The sequence below is a fragment of the Lycium ferocissimum genome, chromosome 11 (assembly GCF_029784015.1).
Source record: "Lycium ferocissimum isolate CSIRO_LF1 chromosome 11, AGI_CSIRO_Lferr_CH_V1, whole genome shotgun sequence".
NCBI classification, from domain to species: Eukaryota; Viridiplantae; Streptophyta; class Magnoliopsida; order Solanales; family Solanaceae; genus Lycium; species Lycium ferocissimum.
In genome coordinates this window covers 47,121,143-47,148,464 of record NC_081352.1, presented here as the reverse complement: position 1 = coordinate 47,148,464, position 27,322 = coordinate 47,121,143, and the positions used below count along the sequence as shown (strand labels likewise).

The 27,322-nt window shown below is 35.9% G+C and overlaps 1 protein-coding gene and 1 long non-coding RNA gene across 5 annotated transcripts in view; one reads left to right on the top strand and one right to left on the bottom strand.

Moving 5' to 3' along the window:
* Positions 1 to 19,983, bottom strand: part of LOC132035798 (uncharacterized) — a 95,401-nt gene extending 75,418 nt beyond the window's left edge. The window contains exon 1 of the long non-coding RNA XR_009409434.1: positions 19,887 to 19,983. This is a non-coding gene — a long non-coding RNA (uncharacterized LOC132035798). The remainder of the gene's footprint in view (positions 1 to 19,886) is intronic.
* Positions 15,049 to 18,670, top strand: LOC132035797 (MATH domain and coiled-coil domain-containing protein At3g58200-like). 4 transcript variants are annotated; one of them, XM_059425928.1, is made up of 6 exons: positions 15,049 to 15,156; positions 15,996 to 16,125; positions 17,109 to 17,278; positions 17,487 to 17,760; positions 17,879 to 18,050; positions 18,282 to 18,670. In XM_059425928.1, the coding sequence occupies exons 1-6, from the start codon at positions 15,129 to 15,131 to the stop codon at positions 18,339 to 18,341; spliced, it is 834 nt and encodes a 277-aa protein (XP_059281911.1). In that variant the 5' UTR covers positions 15,049 to 15,128; the 3' UTR covers positions 18,342 to 18,670. The 4 variants fall into 4 exon arrangements, with proteins under 4 accessions (XP_059281911.1, XP_059281912.1, XP_059281910.1 ...); XM_059425929.1 differs by having other exon boundaries at positions 15,055 to 15,364; positions 17,879 to 18,045; XM_059425927.1 differs by having other exon boundaries at positions 15,061 to 15,156; positions 17,879 to 18,045.
* Positions 19,984 to 27,322: the final 7,339 nt, after the last annotated feature.

Here is a 27,322-nt window from a genome sequence, read left to right as displayed (position 1 = left end):
CAGGAGTGGGGAAGAAATAAAGTAATCTCTCCCCTTAAGGAATTTAAGCCTCCCACTTCATTGCATCCGGGATGGTGACAGAATTCCTCTTTTCAGCAATTAACTTGAATTTCTCACAAGAACATAATTGTGTTTTGTAACGAGTATTTAGAGAAGAAGAAGGGAAGAAATAAGTGTCTGTGTGTTGTATCTGTATTTTTAAAACAATAACAGGTATTTATAATACCGTAATTCACAGCGGACATATCTGTTCAAAGAGACTTTTCGTAGCAAACACATCTTTTAGGAATAAGCACTTAATATCAACCATTTCTGAAATTAAATTAAACCCAATACTGTTTTAAGTCTTTGAAAAGAGTGACTTTCATTTCTCTTCGAAATTCATTCTCTCATATACTCCCATCAACACTATCTATTCCAACAATATGTAATCCACCAAAACACTACTGGGGTGGGATGGTGTGGGAGGGGGGTTTGGGGGTTGGGGGGGGGGGTGTTAAGAATAGTCAAGGGGTGGGGGTTGGGGGCGTTAGGTGGGTAGGGGAGGAGACAATAAACTTGGAATGTCACTTATGGAACTTGTTTTCCCTACTTCCATTCATTTTCCTTATTTTTAAGGAAGTTGTTTTGCTAGTCAAAATGTTTTCCAAAATATTTTGACCAACCGAACTTGGGTAAATTGAAAAACATTTTCTGGTTTATGATTGTGAAATGGAACTCTAATATTACTTGACTGGTCTTATTTTGTTGACTTGTGTAACTGTCTTATTTAAGCTTTTTGCGCGCATACACAACACAATATTCTTAAGATATTTATTGATTTTCGGATGGCGGTGAGATTTGCAATCGGAACCTTTTACCTATTTTGATATGGTGCTGAATTGTGTCATTTTATCTAAAAGTTTTAGCTATTAGAGAGAACACTTTATTTATTGAAGTATATTTTGTCTATTGTGGATGTTGTTTCTATAGTATTTCACCATGTCTTTTATACTGCTTTTAATTGCTTGTTCTTGTCACTAGTACTATTTGATTGCTTCTCTTACTATGTTATTTATCATATTATCTTGCTGTTATTACTGCTAATTATTACTTTTTACTGTTCCTGTTGCTTTTCCATCTTTCTTTGAGCCGGGGTCTATCGGAAACAGCCTCTCTACTTGTCAAAAGGTCGAGGTAAGGTCTGAGTAGACTCCACCCTCCCCAGACCCCACCTGGATGGAATTATACTGGGCATGTTGTTTGTCTACTTCTTTTTTATTTTTTTAAAATAATTTTTATTTTTTAATAAGCCATCACCTTTAGGTTGTGAGCCTAATGTGTGGGGGGTCTGGCTTGACCCCGACCAGGTTAATTGATGTAAGGAAGTTACAATGATTAGAGGGGGACATAGAACCTTGCCTCTAATCTACAAACGAAGATTGACAAAACAATCTTAAGGAAAGAGTAGCCTATACAATGCTCTTTCCATAATAAAAGCAAGTGAATTAGCTAACAAAAAAAAAAAAATTACATTTTTCAAACCTTCTTCTAAAGCAAGGCAATTGCCATTTATCAAGTTGAACTAGTCCCTTTGCTTCTCTAAAGCAGTGAGAGAATTGAGCAGAGCTACCATCCACAGAGTTGAGGATTTTGGTGATGATCTGTCTAAGCTTCAAGTTGTCTGTGCCCTTTTTGATGAGCATATTGGCAATTATTAAGAGTCTTCAACCAAGATATTATCAATACCATTTTGTCTACACCAGTTTAAACCGTATTCCACAGCTAGAGCTTCAGCAGTGTTGTGACTATCACATTCAATGGAAATAGAAAATGCCATAATATGATCTCCTTCTTCATTTCTGAGAATTCCTCTAATTCTAGCTTTTTTTGTATCCTTGCAGTAACTCCCATCTGTGTTGAGTTTCATTTTTCCCAAAGCAGGTTTGGTCTAGCTAATGGTAGTGCATTTAAGGACAGGCCTAAGTCTTTCAACTAAGTCACAAACCTCAACCTAACTACCATCAGTGCATATGCTAGGAAATGCCATTTTAAGAGCAGCTTTGATAATCCAGATGATTTGAGACTCCCATTTGAAAATGGAGAATTTATTTTGATCACCAAATCTGCAAGAACTCCAGTTTTTCCAGATACCTCAACATATCATAATAGGATCAGTTTGTAGCATCAATTTGTGGACTTTGTTATTTGCTTTTTTATTCCACCAATGGTCTGGCATTTTTTTCGGAGGGATATTATGGTGTTTGAAGCCCAAAGGAGCTCCAATACTCTTCTATATCTGCCTAGCTTCCTGTCCCTCTATAAAGACATGTTGTATAGTAGCTGACTTAGGCACAGAACAACATAGGCAAGTAGGAGAACCTTGCATGCCAAACTTTGATACTGCTTCATTGAAGGGCACTTTCTTGTGAATCAATCTCCAGGTGAGGAGTGACTTTTTGAAAGGGATGCCATAAATTGTTGAAGCTGATGCATTAGGGAACTGCCCTTTCTCAGTTTCACTCCATACAACATAGTCCATGGTATTTTCCTGGCCAATGTCAATTGAACTGAGGTGCAGTGCTCTATCTCATGGCAAAGTGTTGTAGAGTTTGACGATATTCCATCTTTGGTTGATCAAGTGTTGCACCCCGTATCTTCGAAGAGCACTTATCAAATTTGAAACATAAGAACGTTGAGTTAGGGTTAAGTAAAACCACTTTGGAATATAAGGAGCGAGCATTATTAAGTATATTTAATGAGTGAAGGATGTATATAAGGTATACCGAAAGGTTTTATAAGGAAATGAGTGGAAGAAATGGAGTAGTATGACTTTAGAGAAAGGATGGGTAAAGTTTTATGTGAAAATTTTAGTCCAAATTAAAGGATGAATATCTCTTAGCATATGAGGTGTTTTGAAGTGAAACAAAAGCCTAAAATGAAGTCCATGGAGTCTAGTTTCCAACGCAATAAACCGTTCTTCGATAGGATATCGGAGTAGAGAATTATGGACGTTACATGTTCAGCTGATAGAGCAGAAATGCGTGCTACGGTGACTGCTACAGTAACCGACCTGTTACAGTAAACTCCTACAGTGACCCGACCCTAATTTAGACCTTATAAAAGGGGAAAACCCCTATTTTTTTCACCAAAAAAAAAATCAGATTGAGAGCAGCAACACCAAGGGAAATTATGTCATAAAAAGGTTGAGGATTTGAAGTGATTTTGCTTAATCAAGGCTCGAATAGTGCGTAGTTGTGATTACGATATTATTTTGCATTGGATTTGGCTTGGATTCAAGGTGGAATCGAAGATATTATCATTTGGACAAGAAAAATGTATGAATCTTTCTCTTTTGGTATTATTTAAGGCTTATTTACGAAGATAAAATCGTTAAATAATTGTATAGTAAGTTGGTTAGCTATGGAAGTTGGAAAATAGCGTGTGGGCTGTTTTATGGCACATGTTGGTGTTTAAAGTGATGTTGTTAATGTTGGTATTGATGTTGTTGTTGTTGGTTGCTGAATTACGATTTTGGGCTAGGCATATAAATAGAGGAGATTCTGTCGAAATTTCGGCAGATTCTAGAAAGATTTATTTGAAGGATTAAGACAAGCGTATAAAGGTGAGTCTAACAATAGTATAAATTTTCTTGAATATAGGATTTACGAGCCTGGGAGGACAAGTATTGAGTAGTTAAATTTAAGGCGACCAAAAAGGTATGTTAAGGCTCGTCCCTTTCTTTCAAAAGCATGATTCCTATGTTATGATTCCATAATTGTTTCCATAACCTCCTTGTTTCTAAAAGTTAGAAGTTCATGATTCAAGGGCATGACTCCTTTTCTGATAATCCATAAATGCTTTCCAAAATGTCCGTAATTTCCAAACCAGAGATTTATGATTCTGTAAGCTCTTATGACAACAACGATGGACATGTTTTTACCATGATAACTATAATGTCAAAAATGAGAATATTTCTATGATGATCATGACGATGACGATTTCATGTTTAAGAATCCCAAGCTTATGAGTTCAATGTGAATATGAGAATGTTGAGCTACTTCTTGATTTTTCTCCATTTTATTCATTGATGATGACCCTATTTCTAAAGGCTCCAAAGTGTATAAATTGACACTTTATGAGATTTATGATCTTATTCTATGTTTTCCATTGACGTTTTTCTTCATTGATAGTCTCACCTCATAATGCTAGTTCCTTCAAGGTGAGACATGACGATCATGATGTTCCATAATACAATCGGAGGTTACCGACCTTACGTCACTCCGATAGAGTTATAGCTTTTGATTGGACTCTCATGCATGCTTTATATCTATGTATATGTATGATTACACCATGCCTATACGGCCGGGTAGCACCACTGCGGTGGGCGTAGTAGGCGGCATGGATGATTACCCCGGACACGGGCTAATGATTATACTACATATATGTATATGAGAAATGTTTTCTTTAAGGTTAAGCATGCATGGTATCTGCCTTAAGAGGCAATCATATGTACATGTTATTTCCTTACCTCATATTATGCTCTATACTTCTCATTATGTTATTTTTCATGTTCGGTATCTCTCACAATATTATTATTCATGCCTTACATACTCAGTACATTACTCGTGCGACGTCCCCTTGTTAATAATTTGCGTTCATGCCCGCAGGTACGGACGCTCAGTCTGGTGATCCTCCAGTCTAGGATTTCTGGCCAGCTGCTTGGAGAGCTTCATTGTCCCGGAGCTTGAGTCATTTGGTATAGATCCTTTTGACATAGACTTTGTTATACTTTTAGAGGTCTGTAGACATATGTGGGTTGTGTAGATGGCTTGGTCAGCTATACAAATGTAGACCGTTTTGGATATTACCGCGTACAGTGGCAGCCTTGTCGACTTGCATATTTTGTTATGTATGGTTAACTATGACTCCTTAGGAGACAGGTTCATTCTGATATATGGCATTATGAGTCTACAACATGCTTTTACAGATTTCCACATTGTCCTTAGTATCAGTCTGATTATATCTAACAGGTTCGTATACGAGTGTCCAATTCGGGCACTAGTCATGACCCATCGGTTTGGGTCGTGACATCAAGAAATTCTTGACCTTAACCTTGACTCCTCCACCAGTTCTATAATCTGAAAAAAGCTGAGATAAATTACCTGAGCCAAGCCAGTTATCCCACCAAAAATTTCACTCTCCTTTATTGATCCTCTAGCTAATACATATTTCTGCTTTGTTTCTAGCTAGAGGCAAGTTTTTCTAGGCTTGAGAATTTCCAGGTGCCCATTTTTTGTCCACTGGATGCTTTCTAATACAATACTTAGCTTTGAGGAAATCAGCCCACATGGAATTGACAGTTTTGAACTTCCACCATCTCTTGATTTCCAAGGTGTTTGAGATATCTTGCATATTTCCAAAGCCCAATTCATCTTCAACTTTTGGAAAACTCATATTCTTCAAAGAGCTCCAGTGGTATCTGTTTTTGCCATTTGCCTCACCCCAAAAAAAGTTGTTCAGATGTTTTTCAATAAGTTCGCAAGTCTTCTTAGGAGGGTCAATTGCAGTAAGTACAGGTAGGTAGGGCTTGGAGAAAACTCTTTATGAGGACCTACCTTCCATCATTTGATAACATATGACCTTCCCAACCTCCAACCCTTTTAATAATTTTAGAAACCATACTGTCAAATTAACAAACCTTTTTAGGACCAGTATAAATAGGACATCCTTAATAGAAAAATGGAAAGTCCTTATTCAGAAAACTAGTACAGTCTCTGATTCTATTAATCCTATATGCTCCAGTCTTTGGACTTGTGAGGAAACAACTTTTATCAGTATTTACAAGTTGACTAGATGCCCTCTCATATTTATTGATCTGCTTCATGATAAGTCTGATAGACTTAGAACTGCCACTGCTGAATACCATAATGTCATCAGCATATGCTAAGTAAGTGATCTGAAGGCCTCTAATGCTCATAGAAAAAGGGGTGAAATTTTGATTGTACAACAAACTGTTCAAAGATCTGGACAGTACTTCAGCAACGATAACAAATAATGAAGAGGAGATAGGATCACCTTGTTTCAATCCTTGTGACGATTTAAAAGATCCTCATCTGGTTCCATTTATAATAATATAATACCAAACATTAGAAATACTTCTATGAATAATATCAATCCGAGTATTGTTGAAGCCAAATTTAATCAGAAATTTGTAAAGAAAGGGTCAGTCTAACCTGTCATATGTTTTAGCCATGTTCAATTTAATAACCACATTACTATCCTTATTCTTTTTGGAGATATGGTGTATAATTTCTTGAGTCAGCATCACATTGTCAGTAATGAGTCTACCAGAAATGAAACCACTCTAATTCTCAGAGACAACTCTAGGTAGTATTGGATTCAGTCTGTTGGCAAGGATCTTGAAGAGAATCTTATTGGAATAGTTACTCAAGCTTATAGGTCTAAGCTCAGTAAAGTTGGAAGGAGATTCCACCTTAGGAATGAAAGTAAGACAGGTATGAGTGTAAAATTTTGTGAGCTCCTTACCAGTAAAGAATTCCTTTACAAAGTTCACCACATCTTTTTCAATAATGGTCCAACATTTTTGGAAGAACATCTCATTGAAACCATCTGGACCTGCACTACTTTCACGGTTCATGCCAAACAGTCTTTGCTTTGATTTTTTCATTATCAGGCATTATGGCAAGCATATCATTATCCTCATCAGTGATGACATGAGGAATATGATCAATAATATTGCCTAAATGGGGATTAAGCTTAAGATTGAATTGCTTCCCAAAGTGTTTCACATCAGCCTTTGCAATTTTGTCATTTCCTTGGATCCAGTTTCATTTAGCATTTTTAATTCTTTGGATCTCAAGTTTCCTTCTTCTGTATCTCAAAACACTGTGAAAATACTTAGAATTCTTGTCTCCATCCTTAAACCAACTGAGCTTAGTTTTCTGTCTTAATAAAAAGTCTTGAAGATTCGGCCACTTCACATACTCAGCATAACCTTTATTAAGATCCTCTCTACCTTGATTAGTGTTGCTAACAAGGTAAAGATCCTCCAGAAGTTCCATCTTTGCCTCCTAAGTCTTAACATTCTCATGAATTTTGCCTATGTTATGTCTTGACCAAGAACTAAGAGCTCTGCCTAGTCTTTTTAATTTGGTTTGCAAAATCCACACAGCATTTCGTCTTACTTTCTCATTCCATGATCCCTTTACTATGTTAAGAAAATTATCCTGCTCAGTACTATGTTAAGTATTTGATGCAATCCTTGTGATCATCATTAAACTCAAATAACAAAGGTCTATGAGCTGAACCAGTGTAGGCTAAGTGCCTAACCAAATTGTTATTAAACTTCTGCGCCCATTCATCATTTATTAGAATCCTGTCAAGCCTCTTCCAAATCCTTTTAGTGAGTCTCCTATTTTTGCACCAAGTAAATTTAGGGCTAGTGAAACCAATATTTGAAAGACCACAAGAATCCATAGTTGAAATAAAATCCATACTTTTGTAGGTTTTGTGAGGTTTCCGCCCTAGTTTCTCATCAGTATCCATAATCACATTAAAGTCTCCTCCCATACACCAAGGATCACTAATATTATTACTAACATTAATAATACTGTCCCATAAATCAATTCTATCCAGTGCAGAACATTTAGCATAGATAGCAGTGACATAAGTACCTGGATCAATGGGGGAGTCTTTAAGCTTGATGGTGATTTGCTGATCATTGTTTTCCAAAATCTCATAATGGTCTAGGTGAGTCCAAAAGCACCAGATTTTTCCATTTGGATTGGTAACACAATGGTGAAATCTCAGGAATCTTTTATATCCATCAATCTTGATCTTGTTAATAAAAGGTTCAAAATAGCCAAAAAACTGACTTTGTTGATTTTATTGAGCAGTTTCAACCTGTGAATTGCTTTTTTTGATCTTACCCCTCTAATATTCTAGAAAATTGTACTAATCATGGAAAGGTGGAGGGGGAAGCACTTTATCTATATATTCTTCCTTTAGTTTTGGATGAAGACTTTTTTCTTATGATACTTTCAGTTTTCCTTTTTATACTTCTACCTCTTGCATTTGGAGGAGGGAGATTTCTTAGACTTTGAGAGGTAGGTTGATAGTTCTTGTCAAAAGTTCTTGACTCCTCTGAAGCAGTTTGCAAAGCATTGTCTTCGTTGTGAGTCTCACTTCCTTTACTTTTCATATTGTTCTCCTTGCTATTGATTTCCTTTTCCTTTATTCTGGTTGCCTCTTGTAACATCTCGTAGCTTCAGGTGAAGGTTTGACTCATAAGATGATAATATAATGGAACCATTATGAGGGTTATAGGAAGTGTTTTGAAAACAAATCAAGTCATAAGGAATGTCTTTGGGCAAAGCAAAATTTGAAGCCACTCTACGGGGCATGTTTGCAAGTGAGTTTGTAGAAGGTCTTATTTCCAACGACCATAACCCCTTTATTAATTAGGAATTTGGGAAAACTTCCTAAATGAAAGTTGTAGCCCTTTGAAATACCTTTCCAACGGTATATTATGGGGGTCAAGGGGACATCTGTACAAAAAGTTATGACCATTTTCGAAGGATTATAGAGCGATCGATGTTCTTCGGTCATGTTATACGAGCGGTTACACGGCCCATATAATTTTATACGGACCATATAACTTGTCCGTACTTCATGAAACCTCAACCCGACGTTCTGTTTTGTGTCGTGATAAAATATGGTCATATTATAGGACCGTATAACTTTATACGGACCGTATAATAAGTCCATATAATTTCCGCCTCACTTTTGTATAAATTCAAGCCTCGAGTTCTTTTATTTCACTATTCACAATTCCAAGCCCTAGCAACAATCCAAAAACATCAAGGTAAGTCAATCCAAACCCTTCCAACTCAATTCTAGCATATACTCTAATAATCTAAGCAAGAAATCATTGTTCCTAATCTAGGGTTTTCAAGAAAACCCATCTCAAGGTTCAAGAATCAAGATTTAGGAAATCTTCTCCAAAATTCAAGTCTTTAATTCAAGCAATTAAGGTATGTAGAACTTCCATCCACATATGGGAATCTCTACGTTCTTTCCCATGCTCCGTTTCTTGATATCCATGAAGTTCAAGTCATAGGGCATTAAACCCAACATATTGGTAGCCCATATTTATGTATATGAATTTTGTATCTATATTCGTTATTGTATTCTTAATCTTCCATTACGGTTGTTAGGAACCCTAGCTTAATCCATGAATCATAAATTCTTCCTCATGTGTTCTCATTATGTTTATATGAAACTTTATGATTCTTATCTAGCAAGTTACAAGCATGTTTTCAAGTCAATCATATATATAATCATGAACAATTGTTATTACTCATGAATCAAGAACATTTTTGCAAGACTATGACAAGTTATCTCATGAAACCATATTACAAGATATTTCATGAAACCATGTTACAAGTTATTTCGTGAAACCATGATTACAAGTTATTTACAAGTTATTTCACGAAAATCATGGCTTCCTAGCCAACTATATCATGTTCATGTTTTTGGGATTTGCTTAGTTAACCGAGAAGGTTCAGTAAAGCCTGAAACTACGTAGCCACCGTAGGATAAGCGTTGTCAGCAAGGAGGTAACACCTTCATTATGCGGTTGGATCCTTACATGCTTATTATTACTTAAATCTCATATCCACGGCAAGGTGTAAGTGTTCGCTGGTAGGACGCAAGTACCGTATCATGTTGTCGATTATACTATAGCATTCCCCATGTTACAAGCAGTTTTATATACATGTATTTCCATTAATTTACTGTTTTCAGACTTTACTCACGTTTCATGCTCATGTTCAAGTTATATTCAGTTTCAGTTCATGTCCTATACCTATGTTGTGCCATGTTCTTTATTTCAGCAGGTTTTACATACTAGTACTATTCACCATGTACTAACGTCCCTTTTGCCCGGGGCCTGCACTTCACGATGCAGATATCGGTTTTCAGGAGCATACACCTGCGCAGTAGGATCACCTCAGTTATCAGCTTGTTGGTGAGCCCCACTCTTCTCGGGGTTCAACATGGAGTCTGCATTAGTATTCCGTTTATGGTAGTCCAGGGTCATGTCCTGGTAGTTAGTATTCAGACATGTTTTAGAGGTTTCATAGACAGAAGTTAGTTCACAGAGTCAGTTATGCTTTCATGTTTTCAGACTATTACGTTTTCATGATTTTTCATGCTATGAGATAATTTCAAGACTTTATTCCGCAATTACATTTTCATGATTCATTTAAATTGCATCATATATATTATATTGTTTTGATGCCCATGTTGACAAGCAAGCCATGAGGTTCGCTCGGACACATGCAAGCAAGGCCCGAGTGTCGTGTTACGTCCACGCCATGGTTCGGGGCGTGACACCTCTTTAGTGGATGCTGGTTAGTATCTCCATTATTTTCCTGTTTGTCATCAGGATCATAATTCAGATTCTATGTTTCATCTCTAGGATCTTGAGTTAAGTTATGGTGTGGCTCACATTGTAGATCAGCCAATAGCTTGATGCCTCTATGATTCTTAATAAAGGATGGAAGACTGTCAGTGCTGTCTTGAATAGGTGAAGTGATTTCCCCTTTTCAATATCCTCATTGTTGTTGACACTGTTACTGTCCTGATTAGCTTGAACCAATTCAATTAGGTCCTCCTTGGTGTTGCTAACACAAGATTCCTGTTGATGGGCTATACACTGATATTTCTTGAGACTCTTGTTGCTATCATTGTTCACCATTTCATTATTCTCCCCATTCTGACCTTCTTCTTGGTGTTTATCCCCTTTCTTTTGGTGATTGGTTTGAGATCTTGGCTTTCTTCCGTTTACCACATTCAAGTAAAGCCACTGTTTTGAAAAGAATTTTGCTTTTCTATTTGACCATCTTCTTCTGTTTTTTCTTCTTTTGTTTGTCCTTCATACTCATATTACCAGCAATTTGATCCTTTGTCCTGTTTGCTTCAACCTCCTGAGCCTTATCAAGTGATTCAGGTTCAATCTGATTGTTTTGTACTTGATGCTCCTTAGCCTCATCCTTTCTTGGTTTCATAGTGGTGTTTTGTTGCTCAGCATCAAATTTTTTTGTGCCATTGGGTATCTAGATGCCCCAGTAGCTTCATGATTGTTGTTCATATTATCACTAGTGTCGTTCCAAACTATATTAAAATTTATATTTACAACTTTTTTTTTTTTTTGCTACTCTTGCTTTTTATTTTGTTTTTGTAACATTATATTAGTTGTAAAAGTAGTTCAACACTCTCTCAATGTTTCTAATATATTGAATCATATAGAAGTTTTTGTAAATTAGAAAACAATATTTTTCTTGGAGTATATCTGGACTTCCTTTTTATTTTCAAATAAATGCATGCACTTTCCAAAGTTGCTTTAAATTTGCCAAAATGTACAATGACAAATAATATAAACGGTAATCTAATAGTCGACTCGGTCCATATTAGGTTGGGCGCACCCCTTAAGAAATCACTTATCCTTAGAAAGTAAGAAGCATTTTTACTAAATCACCTTAATTAAAGAGTCCCATTTAATATGATTTTTTGGTTATGTAAAAATTCACTTATCTAAATAATGATAAATTTGATATATAAAACTATTAATATCTTCTTAATTATATATATATAAAATATTTATTTGGACTAAATATAAAATCTAAAAGTACCATAGAAAAAAGATTAAAAAAATTATTATAAATATTAATATTCACCAATTTTTGGGACCCACATAGAAATGGACAAGAAAATAAAGTGGAAAATGAGAATAGGCTAAGAAAACCAAAAGTAAAGCCTAACCAATAACCAGTAGTTAGAATCTAACTAAGTGACTACAAAATCTTTAGATCCCCCCTTATTATAACATTATTTCCGTAGAATTGCTTTGAGATAACGCTCTTATTCTTTTTCTTTTCCATAACTCTGCATTCTATCAAATTATGGCCCATTTTCTTGCAATGTTTACAGTACTTAGGAAAACCTTCATACTCAAATTTTTGGGAAAAACCTTTTAGAGGTGAATTCTCGGATTCTTGTCCCAACCATACCTCTTCAAGCAAAGTTTTATTTAAATCCACTTCAACTCTAATTTTTGCCATACTCGGCTAGTTCGACCCTTAGTGGCATTATCAAGAGTTAACGGAATTCCAACACATTGTACAATTTGTTTCAGATGATGCCAACTGTGTAAATGAAAAGGCAAACCTGGCAAAAGTACCCATGTCAGAGCAATTGGTAGATCTTCCTCTGGTTTAAAATCCATCAACCATTTCTGGAGCCACATTTATGTCTATCAAACTCAATCACTCGTCTAGACCATACACTTGTAAAATCTTCATGATTTGTGAGGTCTATGAATACATTAAAGTTGTCATAAACTCCAATTGTTGTTGTTCCTTTCAGAATTATGCTTTCCTTAAACTCCGACCTGAGTTTATCAATCTGTGGTCGAGGTTTTAGGAATTTACCCACCAAGGTATATCTTCAATCTTCAGATATGATTCCGTTGTAGTCTTCCACTTTGAATATGACGGCATGATTTCCATTGTGGTTTGATTGTCGAGTAATAACAGACTCTTTCACTTCACTAATTGGGATTGGTAAAGTGTTAGATGGAGCAGTGGTAACATTAGCATATGATGTTTTTTCTAACATTCCTCCAGTAGATGGGGTAATCCCCATCGTGGGAGAGGTCTTCTTCACTTGACGCGCCGGAAGGGGCTCTCACGACGACTCCATGAAGGAGAAGCATAAGAGCAAAAATAGCCGTTATTTGGTTGTTATTTTAGGAGAGAAAAATATTAAGTAGGCGTTTGGACATGCGATTTCATCTCATGAGATGAAATCAGCGTTTGGACATGCGATTTCATCTCAGATGAAAAGATGAAATCCCAAATCATCCAAAAATGTATGATTTGGGATTTGAAATCATGATTTCAAAAAATATAAATGTAAAATTTGACCCATGCGTTTATATTTTGTAAAAAAAGACCTATAAGTTGGTAGATATATTTACCAATCATGTTTACCAACCGGGAAATGCATGCTTGGCGTGAAGAGATTGCTCATACCATGTGAGAGGATTTTATTGAAGAGTAGTTACATTACTATTCATGTTAAATTTTCCTTTTTATTGAACTAAAGTTTGATCAATTGATGTTGTATTTTTTAGGAAGGCCTTCTAGTAGCGTGTTAATTTTATTATGAACTATGATTTACTCATTTGGTGAGATTGTATAGGAATTGAGAAAATTTTGATGATTTTCACAACTTGTGGGTTTTTTATGTTTATAAAAAAAGTTACAATTTAAGAAATCCAAATTGCATGTTCAAATATGACGGCTCCCAAGTGTCTTCGTTCAAGACTCAATCAAATTTTGCTTAATTAGGAAGTAGATATAAAGGTAATGAAAAGTGCTGCGCTGTTATAATCTCAATAAACAACTCTTTTACCTATATTTGCTTATTTACCTTTCCGCTAAGACTTTATAGCTAAGTCTTCCAGATCAGTCCCTACTGTGCTGTGGTTATTAGATGGAACTAACATTTACTTGACTAGTTTTTTCACCCTTAATTTTAGAAAAAGAATAATAGCAATAACATTTATCCTTTTTGTTTGATGTGCAATATGAGCAGAAATGACAGTGGAAGTTACAGAGGTTTCACCAGCACACTATTTGTTGAAATTTGAGTCTTTTTCCCTACTCTCAGAGAGTGGCATTGAGAAATTTGAATCAAATGAATTTGAGGTTGGTGGTTATAAATGTTAAGACTCGTATGTCAATCCTCACTAATGCTCTATTAAGCTCTTAAATTATATTTGTCATTGAGCATTTTATGAAGTACCAAGCTAAATTACTTCCCCCCTTCTTGAAGGATGGAGTGTGAGAATAATAAGGTTCTATATCGTCCTAATGACTATTTTGTTGAGATTGTATATGTTTGATTTAAACTGAACGATGAGGGGTTGTAAAAGGGAGCAAGAGGTCAAAAGGATAATGCCATAAGCTAGGTAAATGTCATTTCCATTCATTGCTTAATTAGGAAGTAGATATAAAGGTAATGAAAAGTGTTGCGCTATTACACACTCAATAAAGTAACTAACTCTTTGCTTAATTATATTTACCTTTCCGCGAAGACTTTATAGCTAAATCTTCCAGATCAGTCCGTGCTTTTAGTGACTCTTAATTTCCTGTCTTAACATAAAGTTCCTTTCCTTTAGAAAAGAAAAATAACGACTCTTTGAGAGATGGTAGACCCTTATTACATTTAAATTTTGTATTAACATTTGACAAGATACAGTTTAAAAAAAAAGTTTGAAATTTATGATTTACAATACGTCATAAATATTTGTACGGCTATAAATTATTTTATTTAGAAGAAAATAAGAAATTTAAAATTAATAATTATAAATAAAATGTGTAATTTCTTAGACTACCAAAAGAAAATATGTTGCATAAATTAAAAGAAAAAATAATTAATTAAAAAGATGAGTACATATCATTTAATTTAATAATATAAAGGAACGAACCAAGAAATGGTGTGGAAGGAAAAAGTGACGGCTCCGTTACCTTTTGTTAAAAGTTCTGTACCATATTTACTGTTACTGCTTTTAATAAGTAGCAAACAATGAATGATCTCAGAGAGTATATAAAAGGCACGTGGCATGCATTCAAGATGCCATTGAGCATTACTGGACGCATTTACTGGCAGAAAACATTGGGTAAAATTCAAACCCCGTTTAGGTAGATGTTTAGGCATGCGATTTCATGTTATAGTTTTAAAATTTTTAAATATAAACTTGATTCATAAATTTATATCTTTTGTAATTTCTTTTATAAATTAATAGATATTTTTAATAATTATTTCCATTAATTATTTATCAACGCGATGTCCAAATATCATTGCATCTCATTATTTCAAATCACGTTCTCCTTTAAGTACACAAAGCTTTCTTGAAAAGCCAACAGGACAGATGACTCTACAAAGTCCAATGCTCGGCAAAATTCAAATTCAAAACCATTTAGAAACAACAAAGTGAAACTACTCTGCAATAAGTGTTAAAACTACTAGGGTTTTGCGTAACGCTCAGCACCATTAACATGGGATCGATTGCTTCTGAAGAAGAAGGTTTAGTCTCTACATGCATATTCTATTTGCTTCCAATTAGTGTGTGTTAAAAAACATTTTTTAATTGTTTAGGTTGGTCAAAAGTTTTTTTCTAAGTAAACAAGTTAGGAAACAGGCTTCACAAGTCATATTTCAAGTTTATTTTCTCCTGCACACACAACCCCGAAAATATTTTCCTTCATAGCAAACACAGCCTTAGCATCCGAAGGTGTGTTAATAAGCATAAAAGTACATATGTTTCTTTCTTTTGGTCTGTGTATAGATATTTGTTTGTGTCTCTATTATCTATATATACTGTTATTGCGTGTGTGAAGTCATATTAATAGCCGATCTTTTTGCTAGAAACGAGTAATAGTACCGACGTTGAATGCTATACCTATTTTAAAGAATTCACACACAATCTGTCATATTTCCCTCTAGAGAGAGCATGTTTGATGTTAGTGTGTGTGAGTATTAGTGTGTGTGAGTACCTTGGCGTGTATTTGTCAAACAAGGCTCTGATCGGGGCATCTGTATTCTGTATGGGTACCTTTGATGGACATTTTTTTTTTACTTTACACAATTTCCTTTTTCATATCATATTAGTGGAAATATCTATAGATATTTGGGTGGTGGTGAGATTTGAACTCAGAGCCTTTTGCTTGTTCTAATATCTGAATTGTGTCATATGATCTAAAATTTTTAGTCATTAGACAGAACACTTTTATTTATTGAAGTATTTTGTCTACCATAGTTATTACATGGAATTAACATTTACTTGACTAGTTTTACCCTTAATTTTTTAGAAAGAATAATTGCAATGAAGTTTATTCTTTATGTTTGATGTGCAATCTGGACAGAGGTGAAAGTGGAAGTTAGAGTGGCTTCACCAGCACACTATTTGTTGCAAATTGAGTCGTTCTCCCTACTTTCAGAGAGTGGCGTTGAAAAGTTTGAATCAAATGAATTCGAGGCTGGTGGTTATAAATGGTAAGACTCGTATGTCAATCCTCGCCAATGCATTATTAAGCTCTTAAATTATATTTTCCATTGAACATTTTATGAAGTACCAAGCTAAATGAGTTTCCCCCTTCTCGAAGGATTGGATTGTGAGAATAATGAGGTTTGATATTGTCCTATCGATTATTTTTTGATATTGTATGTGTTTGGTTTAAACTGAATGATGAGGGGTTATAGAAGGGAGCAAGAGGTCAAAACGGAAATGTCTCCCTTTTTCCTTTTCCCACTAGAAATGTCATTTCTCTTCATGCTTAGGAAGTAGATATATTGGTAATGAAAAGTGCTGTGCTATGATACGAAATGACACTTTGGGAGATGGTAGATTCGTAATAAGTTTATAATAAAAAAATACAGAATAAGTGGATTAATATTGATGCATTTGGGAAAGTTCAACTTGATTTACATTAGTCTATCTACTTGTTTAGTTTGAAACAGGAAAGCAACTGTTAACTTTAGCTAAATCAGCTTAATTCCTTTATACTAAACGGTCATGTGCCTATAATGCGCCATCCATAATTGCCCTTTAACCAACTAACCAACTATATAATTAAAGGCATTTATGGTATTTCAATAGGAAGCTAATTAAAAATGTGGGCACTAGGCTGGTTATTCACTCAAATTTCTTGCTAGTGTTGAACTTTGGATGCAGTGAGACGTTGTGGTTTTTGTCACAAATGACAGATTTCTCATTTTAGTTCTGTGCAGAAATTAACGTTAATATACTAGGAATACTTTCTTGAATCATGTCATTCACCCTATTTATGTCATCTACATGGCTAGTCAGATTATGTTACTATAAATAGGACAAATTGTCACCAGTTATATATTAGTACTCAGTTAAGGAATTATGAACTTTTTTAGTATAAAGAATCTACGCAGTGGATCATTTTTATCGAAGTCTCTCCTAAATGATCTGAATTATATTGTTGAATGGATTTATGGACTTGATACAGGAAAATGATCATTTATCCTGATGGAAAGGGAAGCGATAAAGGAAGTGAACATGTTTCAGTTTACTTAGCCCTTTCGGGGACAAGTTCCCTGCCCACTGGTTGGGAGGTCAATGCTATATATACCTTTTTTCTGTTCAATCAACTCTGTGACAATTATCTTTCAGTGCGAGGTACAATATTAGCGTGTTAGATCATCTTATTTTCTTTCTTAGCATATGCATTTCTCTCTAGTGTATCTCATCTAAGCTTTTTAGTTATATGGTAATGATTTAGGCTGAGTTGATATATAATACAAAACAGAGTAGAAACAGAGTAACATCCAGTTTATTTAGTTTTCAATAATTGGCTCAACTGTGATGCTACAATGCCTTGATTTAGGAAAAATGCGGCGTTTTCAACCTATCAAGTCCTTGTGGGGACTTCCCAAATTTGTGTCTCACAAAACATTCAAAGAGGCCTCAAACGGATACCTTGTTGACGACAAATGTGTGTTTGGAGCAGAAATATTTGTCATACAAAGGCAAGCAATCAGTGAATGTTTGTCCATGGTAAAATCTAATGACTCATTTAAGCGTGAATGGAAGATCTGTAATTTCTCCAATCTTGGCAAAGATTGGTTTTCTGAAGAATTTACCGTGGGAGATTACAAATGGTACTGACTTCATCTCCTTGGCGCATAATTGTTTGTCGTGTATATTGTTTTTTTCCACTGTACCATCAATCATTTGAATTTATTTGTTTCTGAATCCTTGTGTTAATTTCTTGTGTAGGAAGCTCCTTTTATATCCAAAAGGCGATGGAAACAGTAAGGGAAGTGATATCTCAATATTCTTACAATCTGTTGATGCTAAGGACTTTGATCACCATCAAAAAGTGAAGGCAAAGTGCAGCATTTGCCTCAAGGATCAGATAAATGGTGAAAGCAAGAAGCTATCTTGTAAGGCAAACATTTATCTGTTACCCAGTTCACTTGAGTTGTTCTTCGCATGGAATTTTTTTAAATATCTGAAATCATTTGTTTCTATTTGTGTCGGTAGCAAACTTTCATATCGAATTCTTGCAAGATGAATGCCGCTATAATTTAATAGCTCGTTTTCTTCCAAAATATTAAATTCCTTTTTGAATGTCTAGTAGTTGCTATTTTTTTTTTTTTTTTTTTTTTGCTTTTTGCAGATTGTATTTGGTTTTCAACTACCGTGCAGTCTTGGGGTTATCCAGAGTTTTTGCCTTTAACTGAGTTGCATGATCAGAAAAAAGGTTATCTTGTCAATGATTGTATTCTGGTGGAGGTTGAGCTGGAAGTTGTGTTTAAGCATACCGTAAAGAGCTTATCTTGACTTGATTTACAGTTTATTAGTAGCTTGGGCGTCTCTCCACACAGTAGTTACTGTCCCAGGCGGATAAATACTTACCCGCACCCCCAACCAATCATTTTGGCTTTAGTTAACTATAAATTAAAGTAAGAATGCATATCACTTGGTCATGGTTAAGTGATAAAATTTTGTATATGATGACCCTTGTCTTGCACTTACTTAGTTGGGTGTAAACACTCGGTGCAGTAAGTTTTGGCCTTCCTCCGTGGCCCCTCTATGCTATTGGGATTGTCAATCGCCCATTTTATATCCAGCTATAGTTAACTTGTATTATCCGGTGAATGCCTAGTTTTCCCCCTTCTATCAGATGTACAAATCGTTTGGCTACAATTTTTGTCTCGATTATGTGCGTGAAACATTCACCACTACTTTAGTTACATTATATCTCTAATTATTTTGTTTAGAGATATTGAAGATTAAATATGAGAAGTTGCTTGGTAACGTCTAAACTTAATGATTAGTTGTTTCATAAAAGTGAACATGGGAGGAGTAGTTGCATAATAACAACTTGCTGTATATCCAAAATTGGCTTTGCAGTTTGACAGTAAAATATGATCTAAACTAGTCCTACTAAACCGTCTGGACTGTCGAAGCAACTTAATTACAGAATGTATCACAATCTTTTCCATGGAATTCTGTTGTATACATTTACTTTAGTGGTGAGAGTAGAGATTTGTTTTAAATTAGTATTCTTCCACGCCATCACCTTCTATTGTCACCTTTTTTAGATTGTGCTGCCCAGGCTGTGTATTAATTGTATTCTTATATCTGGATATGTTGTTACGAGCCACAAATCGGACAGAAAGGATCCAATGAGGTTGGGCGGCCACTACCAAGAAGAAATGGATATAGAGGCTGACTAAAGCCATAGCTAAAACACTAAAATCAACTGCTAAAATGGATGTGTGGGGCTAAAACAGAGACAAGTGTACCAAGTTTATATGGAAGCTACAATTAACAAGAAAATAAAAATCATATAGACAAGCTAGTAGTAGTAGTGTGTAGTTACGAACTACGAAGGGCACATCAGATAGAAAATGGTTGAGTTTCTCCATAATCTTTATTGCGTACAGAGAGACAGAGATAAGAGTAGCATAGGACGTATTACAAAGTAGATGACATGCCTAAGCTACAAAAGCAGGGAGTGATGAAATGGTGAGCTAACATGATGGGCATAAGAACCATGGGCCACATGAACCCAACATTCAGAGTGCAGGTTAGGCCGACATGGGACGGCATGGTACTACTTATGGGAAGTAATCTAAATGCTAAAAGGATTGTTCTGGTAAAATGGATCAAGCCATCTATTGGTTTTGTCATGCTCAATCAGATGGCAGTTGCAAGAACGGAAAGCGTGGAAGTGGATGTGGTCAGAAACTATGAAGATCATCTTCTTTTTGTCTACTCCCTGAATCTGGGAGAAGGTATTAGCAATTGGACATTTTTTTTTTGTTTTAACTCTTTGGTATCAAATGATGCCTAAATAATGGACATGATCTTATTATAGCAGAGAGTGACTCTAAGCTGCTAGTAGGTTGTGTAAACTATCTCAATAGTGTAGATGATTAATGAGGACAAATGTTGCAATTTCAGACAGAATCTGATCATAGAAGAGCTACAACAATTGAAGAATCAAGCTAATGTCAAAGTGGACCACTGTTTTAGAGAGGCAAATAAGGTTGCAGGCCATTTAGCCAAACTTGCAGTTAATAGTCAGAATAAAGTCCCCTATGACTCCTATCAGCAACTTTCGGCTGGGGCTAAAGGTCCATTCCAACTGGACAAGAGCCAAATGCCTTCGATAAGGACCAAATATGACAAGACAAATTTTTTTGTTAGCTAGTTGTATAGGTGGTCTAACTTTTGCGAGGGATGGAATGTATTTCTTCTAGCATCACCTCCCTCTTTTGAAGGATAAAAGTTTTATCCTTGTGTTGTAATAAGAAGTTAAGACCAATTCCTCCTCTTGCATATTTTCTTTCTGATTTATAACACCCCAGACGACCTGGGAAATTTCAATTAAAAAAAAATGAAGTAAAAAAAAAAAGGTTCATATGATAACATCTGGATTTATTCTTCAACACTGCTATAGAGAAGCTGATCAAGTTGCGGACAAATTTGTTGGGCTAAAACGACCCAAAGATACTCTTAATATGATGTGATATTGTCCGCTTTGGGCCAAGCTCGTACAGTTTTCCCCAAAAGGCCTCACATCATTAAGAGTATCCAACTCCTTATAAGTAGCTCTTTTTTCTTTTCAGCTACCAATGTCGTACTTTGTTCGCACGCCCAATAATCTCCCACTAGAACTAAGTTCCATGTGGCTCATTATCATATCACGGGTCAGAGATTCAACATGTCTATGTGCCACCCACACTATCAGAGTATTTACGGTCACCGAAGCCCAAAGGCTGTGAATGCGTCTTCAAAGCTATGGATAAAAGTCGTAAACTGGCCCATAGGCGGGCAAAGGCACTAAGTCGAGCCCCACTCCGCTATCTTCATACTCGTCCCGCCAAACCTGGCTCTGATACCAGTTGTTGGGCTAAAACGGCTCAAAGATACTCTTAACATGATGTGATATTGTTCGCTTTGAGCCAAGCTCGCACGGTTTTCTCCAAAAGGCCTCACAAAACATTCAGGTTCTCCCCCCTCAGTCAAGAGTACAAACTCATTGGGAGAATAACGAGATGAAGGTACTTTCTCTCTAATAGATCTTCTGAGAGAACTCTCTGGAGCATCAATAGCGGCTGGTTGCTGGCCAACCACATCATCTTCCACTGGAGCATCAACAACATCATGCTGGTCATTCTGAACATGATCACTATCTTTATTGTCAACTTAATCTTCATTATTTTGAAGATTTTCTTGTGTGCAATATTCACAGGAACTGGATCAACAACAATTAAGCTCTTATTGCTCTGAGAATCAACCTTCTCAGCTTTGTCAAAATCTTCAATTGTCTGGTCTTTAAAGAACACAATATCACGGCTTCTAACAAGTTTCTTTTCAACTGGATCATAGAAACGATAGCCAAATTCGTCATGACCATAACCAATGAAGATACATTACCTAGTTTTAACTTCCAGCTTTGACCTCTCATTCTTAGGAACATCCACAAAAGCCTTACACCCGAAAACTCTCAAATGAGAATAAGAGACATCCTTACCAAACCAAACTCTGTCGGGGACATCACCATCCAAAGCAACAGTAGGAGATAAATTGATAACATAAGCAACAAGTATTAAGTTTCCGCCCAAAATGAATCGTGCCTTAGCATCTGAAAGCAAACATCTAACCCTCTCAACTAGAGTTCCGTTTATCCTCTCTGCTAAAACATTTAACTGAGGAGTCGTTGGAGGAGTTTCTGATGCCGAATACCCTGCTATCTACAATAATTATCAAAGGGATCAATGTATTCACTACCATTGTCTGAGCGGATCCATTTTAGTTTCTTTCTTGTCTGTCTCTCAACCAAGGCCTAAAAAGTCTTGAACACATCAAGTACTTGATCCTTGGACTTCAAAGGAAATACCCAGAGTTTGCAAGAATGATTATTAATAAAAGTCACAAAGTAAAGTGCACCACCACAAGAGCTTACTTTAAAAGGACCACATAAATCAGAATGTACCAACTCCGGCAAATCAAGCACCACCACAAGAGCTTACTTTAAAAGGACCACAAAAATCAGAATGTACCAATTCCGGTAAATCAAGCATTTTTTAAGGCGAATGACTCTGAAAAGAAACTCTTTTCTGTTTCCCGGCTAAGCAATGAACACATCGCTTTAACTTTGCTTGTTTCACTCTAGAAAGCTAATTCTACTTAGCCAAATTATCAATCCCCTTCTCGCTCATATGACTCAGCCTTTTATGCCATACCTTTGATGAAGTATCATTCTCTACCAAATTTACTGAGTCACTACAAATGGAGCCCTGAAATAAGTACAAGTCAGATATCGTGTTACCTCGAGCCACAATCATTGAAACTCTAAGAAGCTTCCATTAGCCACCACCAACGGTTTGATCATAACCCTCATCATCAAGCTTTCCTATAGAAATTAAATTCAGACGAACATCTGGAGCATGCTTGACATTGTTAAGAACCAACCTCGAACCATTTTTACTTTTAAGCAAACTGTGCCAATGCCAAATACCTCAACCTCACTATTATTGCCTATTCGTAACATTTCAAAATTACCAGGAGTGTAAGAAGAAAATAATTCCTTCTTTGGCGTGACATGAGAAGTGGCACCTGAATCTATAAACCAGGTAGACTCATCACAAATAAGATTGATATCATTTTTACCACAAGCAACAAGAAGATCATTTTCAGCAACAACAAGAAGAAGAAGATTTATCGCCTTTTTTCTTTTGCTTTTTCTGGTCTCTCTTAAACTTATAGCAATGTTTCTTGATGTGCCCTTTCAAGTGACAATAGTCACATGTAAGATTCTTGTATCTGGAGGATCTTGACTTGCTTCTACTTTTGCCTCTGTCATTCTGACCTCTGAAGTTATTTCTCCCACTATATTCAGTAACCAAAACATTAAAGTGTGAAGTTGAAGAAGATGAACCTTGAGATCTTCTTCTCATCTCTTCATTCAAAACACCACTCTTAGCATATTCCATAGTTACACCATCATTGAGAGCAGAATTATTCAAAGAAACTCAAAGAGTTTCCCAAAAGTCTGGCAGAGTCTTATGAAGCCAAAGTCCATGTATTTCTTCATCAAATTTGACACCCATTCCAAACAACTAATCAAAGACACCCTGAAAATCATTGATATGATCGTAAATAAAAGGTCGCCCTCTTTGTATTTAATATTCATCAATTGTTTCGAGGGAACAACTTATTATTGCCGCCTTCGAAGCATAAAGCGTCTCGAGCTTTTCCCACAAGCTTTTAGCATTTGTCTCATTCGCAATATGATTTCGAACATTATCTTCAACCCATTTCCTAATATAGCCACAAACCTGTAAGTGCTCAAATTCCCACTCTTCATCTTCAATAGACTCAGGTTTCTTAGAAGCAAACACAGGTAAATGCAATTTCTTGACAAATAGAAGATCTTTCATCTTGCTTTTCCAAATATGATAATTACTGCCATTTAAACAAACCATCTTACTCATATTTGCCTCCATCATTCAAATAGACAATCAACACAACCAAATACAACCACAAGCTCTGATACTACTTTGTTGAGAAGAAACAAGCAATAACCAAATTGCACAACGAGGTAACTGCGGAAGAAATACTCAAGTTAAAACTTCCCACACTATTTGAACCAAGAGAAGATAATAAACACTAACATAAATGGAAATCCGGGCAGCAGCTATACCAACAATAAAATAGCATAGCAAGCAAAAATAAATCAAATGCAAGAGACACCAAATTTACGTGGTAAAATCCCTTCAAGATGAAGAGGAAACATCCACGGGACCTCCGGCCCACAAAAGCTCCACTAAAATAAACAAGAGTTACAATATTATTCTCCAAATGCTGCAATATCAACGCCAAAGACGGAGCAACAATACATAAAAGATAGCACCAAAACTAGTGAAGAAAGGAGAGAAATCACCCCCCAAAATGAGCTACTTTTCGTAATATGAAACTGGAGCTACAGACCACAAAATCTGATCTTCACCATTGAAATTGAAGAACCAGATATTGAGAACCCCCAGTTCAAATTTCAGCACGATCTAACGGTTAACGAATCGGGAAACGTAATTTAAAGCAAACTGCTGTAGCAGAAAATTTCTGGTCGAAAATCTGCTTTCTCTCACGTTTTTCTCTCTATATGGCTGCTATGAATTCACTCTTGTGTTCTAAAAATAAGACCTAAATTGATCCTATATATAGAGGATTTTTGGGCAAAAGTGGCCTGGTCCAAATTAGATAGGGTTTTATTAATCCAATTCTACATAGGAAGGGAAAACCCAAAAATCTAACAATTCTCCCCCTCCCGACTATGTGGTGGAAACCGCCATCCCGGTGATCAAGCAACACTCTTCAAACTTCTCTCTTGGCAAAGCTTTAGTCAATATATCCGAACCATTATCATCGGTGTGAATCTTCTCAAGTTCAAGTAACTTAGAATCCAACACATCTCTAATCCAATGGTATCTCACATCAATATGTTTCGATCTACTATGAAATATAGAGTTCTTGCCAAGATGAATAGCGTTTTGACTGTCGCAATAAAGCACATACCACTCTTGAGCAAATCCAAGTTCCTCCATAAATCTCTTCATCCAGAGCAACTCTTTACAAGCTTCAACGGCAGCAATAAACTCAGCTTCTGTAGTAGATAAAGCAACACATTTTTGCAACCTAGATTGCTAAGACACAGTTCCCCCTGCATAAGTAATCAAGTAGCCCGAAGTAAACTTACGAGTATCAACATCACCGGCCATATCTGAATCAGTGTAACCACAAAGAATAGGCTTTCCTATCCCAAAACACAAACTCAGACTAGAAGTGCCACAAAGATATTTCAGAATCCACTTCACAGCATTCCAATGCTCTTTTCCCGGATTAGAAAGAAAACGGCTGACAACACCAACGACATGAGCAATATCAAGTCTTGTACAAATCATCGCATGCATCAGACTACCAACCATTAAGGAACTTTCTTCATATCTTCCTTTCCACCATCACTGGAAGGACACTACTTCGTGCTCAATTTGAAGTGCATAGCTAAAGGTGTTTTGACAACCTTAGCTTTATCCATGTTGAATTCGCGAAGTACTTTCTAAATGTACTTCTCTTGTGATAACCATAACTTCTTGGCCTTTCTGTCACGAACAATTTGCATGCCAAGAATCGCCTTTTGTCCCAAGTCTTTCATAGCAAAAGACTTATTCAACTCTTGCTTCAACTTCGAATTCTACAAACATTCTGACCAACAACAAGCATGTCATCAACATAAAGCAATAGAATGATAAAGTTACCATCAGAGAATTTTTGCACAAAAACACAATGATTTGAAGAAGTCTTGTTGAAGCCCTGTTGAAGCCCTGTTGACTTATAAAAGAACCAAACTTCCTGTACTACTGCCTGGGAGTTTGTTTTAAACCATACAAGCTCTTCTTCAATTTGCAAACACAATTCTCTTTACCCTTGACTTCAAAACCTTCTGGCTGCTGCATATAAATTTCTTCATCTAAGTCACTATGGAGAAAAGCAGTTTTAACATCCATTTGCTCAACCTCTAAATCTAGACTTGCAGCCAAGCCCAGAACAACCCGAATGGATGACATCTTCATAACTAGAGAAAAGATTTCATCAAAATCAACTCCCTTCTTCTGATTAAAGCCCTTGATAACCAATCCAGCCTTGTACCGTGGAACTGGGTTACCATCTTCATGTTTCACCCTAGAAACCCACCTGTTTTTCAAAGCTTTTCTATCTCTAGGAAGCTTAACCAGATCAAATGTATGATTATCATGCAAGGATTTAATCTCATTGGTTGTGATACCAATTGTTGGGTTGAACGACCCAAAGATACTCTTAACATGATGTGATATTGTCCGCTTTGGGGCAAGCCTGCACGGTTTTCCCCAAAAGGCCTCACACCATTAAGAGTATCCAACTCCTTATAAGTAGCTCTTCTTTTTTTTTCCAGCTACCAATGTGATACTTTGTTCGCACACCCAACAAAACTTGCCACTCTAAGCCATGGTGCTCAGAACAACAATATGTATTTGTCTTTGAGGAGTTACCTCGACAAGTCAAAGGACTCATGCAATGGATTGATGGAGCATCACTGCTTTCAGAACAACCAAGAGGAAGAAAAATGATATCGTTTGGGAACCACCTTAGCTGGTGTATTCTAGTGTACATATGTAGCTTTAGTTACATTTTTTTTTTTTTTTTTTTTTTTTTTGTAGACTTGGATACTTGAAGCTCATTTTAGTGACCAAGTATGAAGTATCCATGCTCAAAATATGCATTATATTTACCTCATCTCTCTTATAGGATAGATTAGGGATTAGCAACTTTTTGTAAACTCCCTCTTATCAAAGTGTAATCTTTCCAATGAATTGCCGGAAAAGTTAATTTTTTCTAAATAAAAAATGCAAGACATATTTTATATTTTTTGGCTAAGTATAAAACCATGTAAATAAATTTATACCAACAAACACTTCCACTTCATAAAACTAGGTTGGTGCGTATGGAGAGTCCTAGAGGTTATGGTGCGTATGGAGAGTCCTAGAGGTTATAGGTATTATAACTTTGTATAGTTTATTTCATTTTCTCTCTCTTGCTTGTGGCTTGGTTATGTTTTAAATAACTGCAATAGAAGTCAATTAAATTTTTTCTTGGAGTATTTATCGAAAAGAGGCACTGTGCTCTTCGAAAACACTGGAAAAATTCAGAATAGTGTTTTAAAAGGTTGGGATGTGAGTGGGGACATTTTACTTAGTAATGGATGATATCTAAGCTTCTAGACATGGGGCATAACTCCCATGAAACTTTTATTTTTAATTTATTCTTTAGTTAAATAGAATGCCAACACAAAAATGTAAAAAGTACATTAATACTTTAAGAAGATTAAAGAAACTCATAGAAAACAAAATATCTAGCATATTTTTATAAGTATAAACAACATCTCTACCCCGTAACGGTAGAGATAAGGTCTGCGTATATCCTACCCTCCGCAGACCCCACATGTGGGATTACATTGGGTATGATATTGTTGTGTTTGTAAACAATGAAATAGTGTTAAAGTTATCATGATGAGATACAAATCAACTGTATTGCGTTAACTTCCAAACAATTGAAAAGTCAAAAATTTCTAAAAAAGAAATTATCAAGCTGCACATATTACCCACCTAA

Bases quoted from the DNA above. Each gene is read 5' to 3' on its own strand.
- LOC132035797 (XM_059425927.1), top strand. From the start codon at position 15,129: ATGGGATCGATTGCTTCTGAAGAAGAAG. The intron at 16,126-17,108 runs GTAAGACTCGTA...GACTTGATACAG, and splicing joins GAGGCTGGTGGTTATAAATG to GAAAATGATCATTTATCCTG. The intron at 17,761-17,878 runs GTACTGACTTCA...TTTCTTGTGTAG, and splicing joins ACCGTGGGAGATTACAAATG to GAAGCTCCTTTTATATCCAA.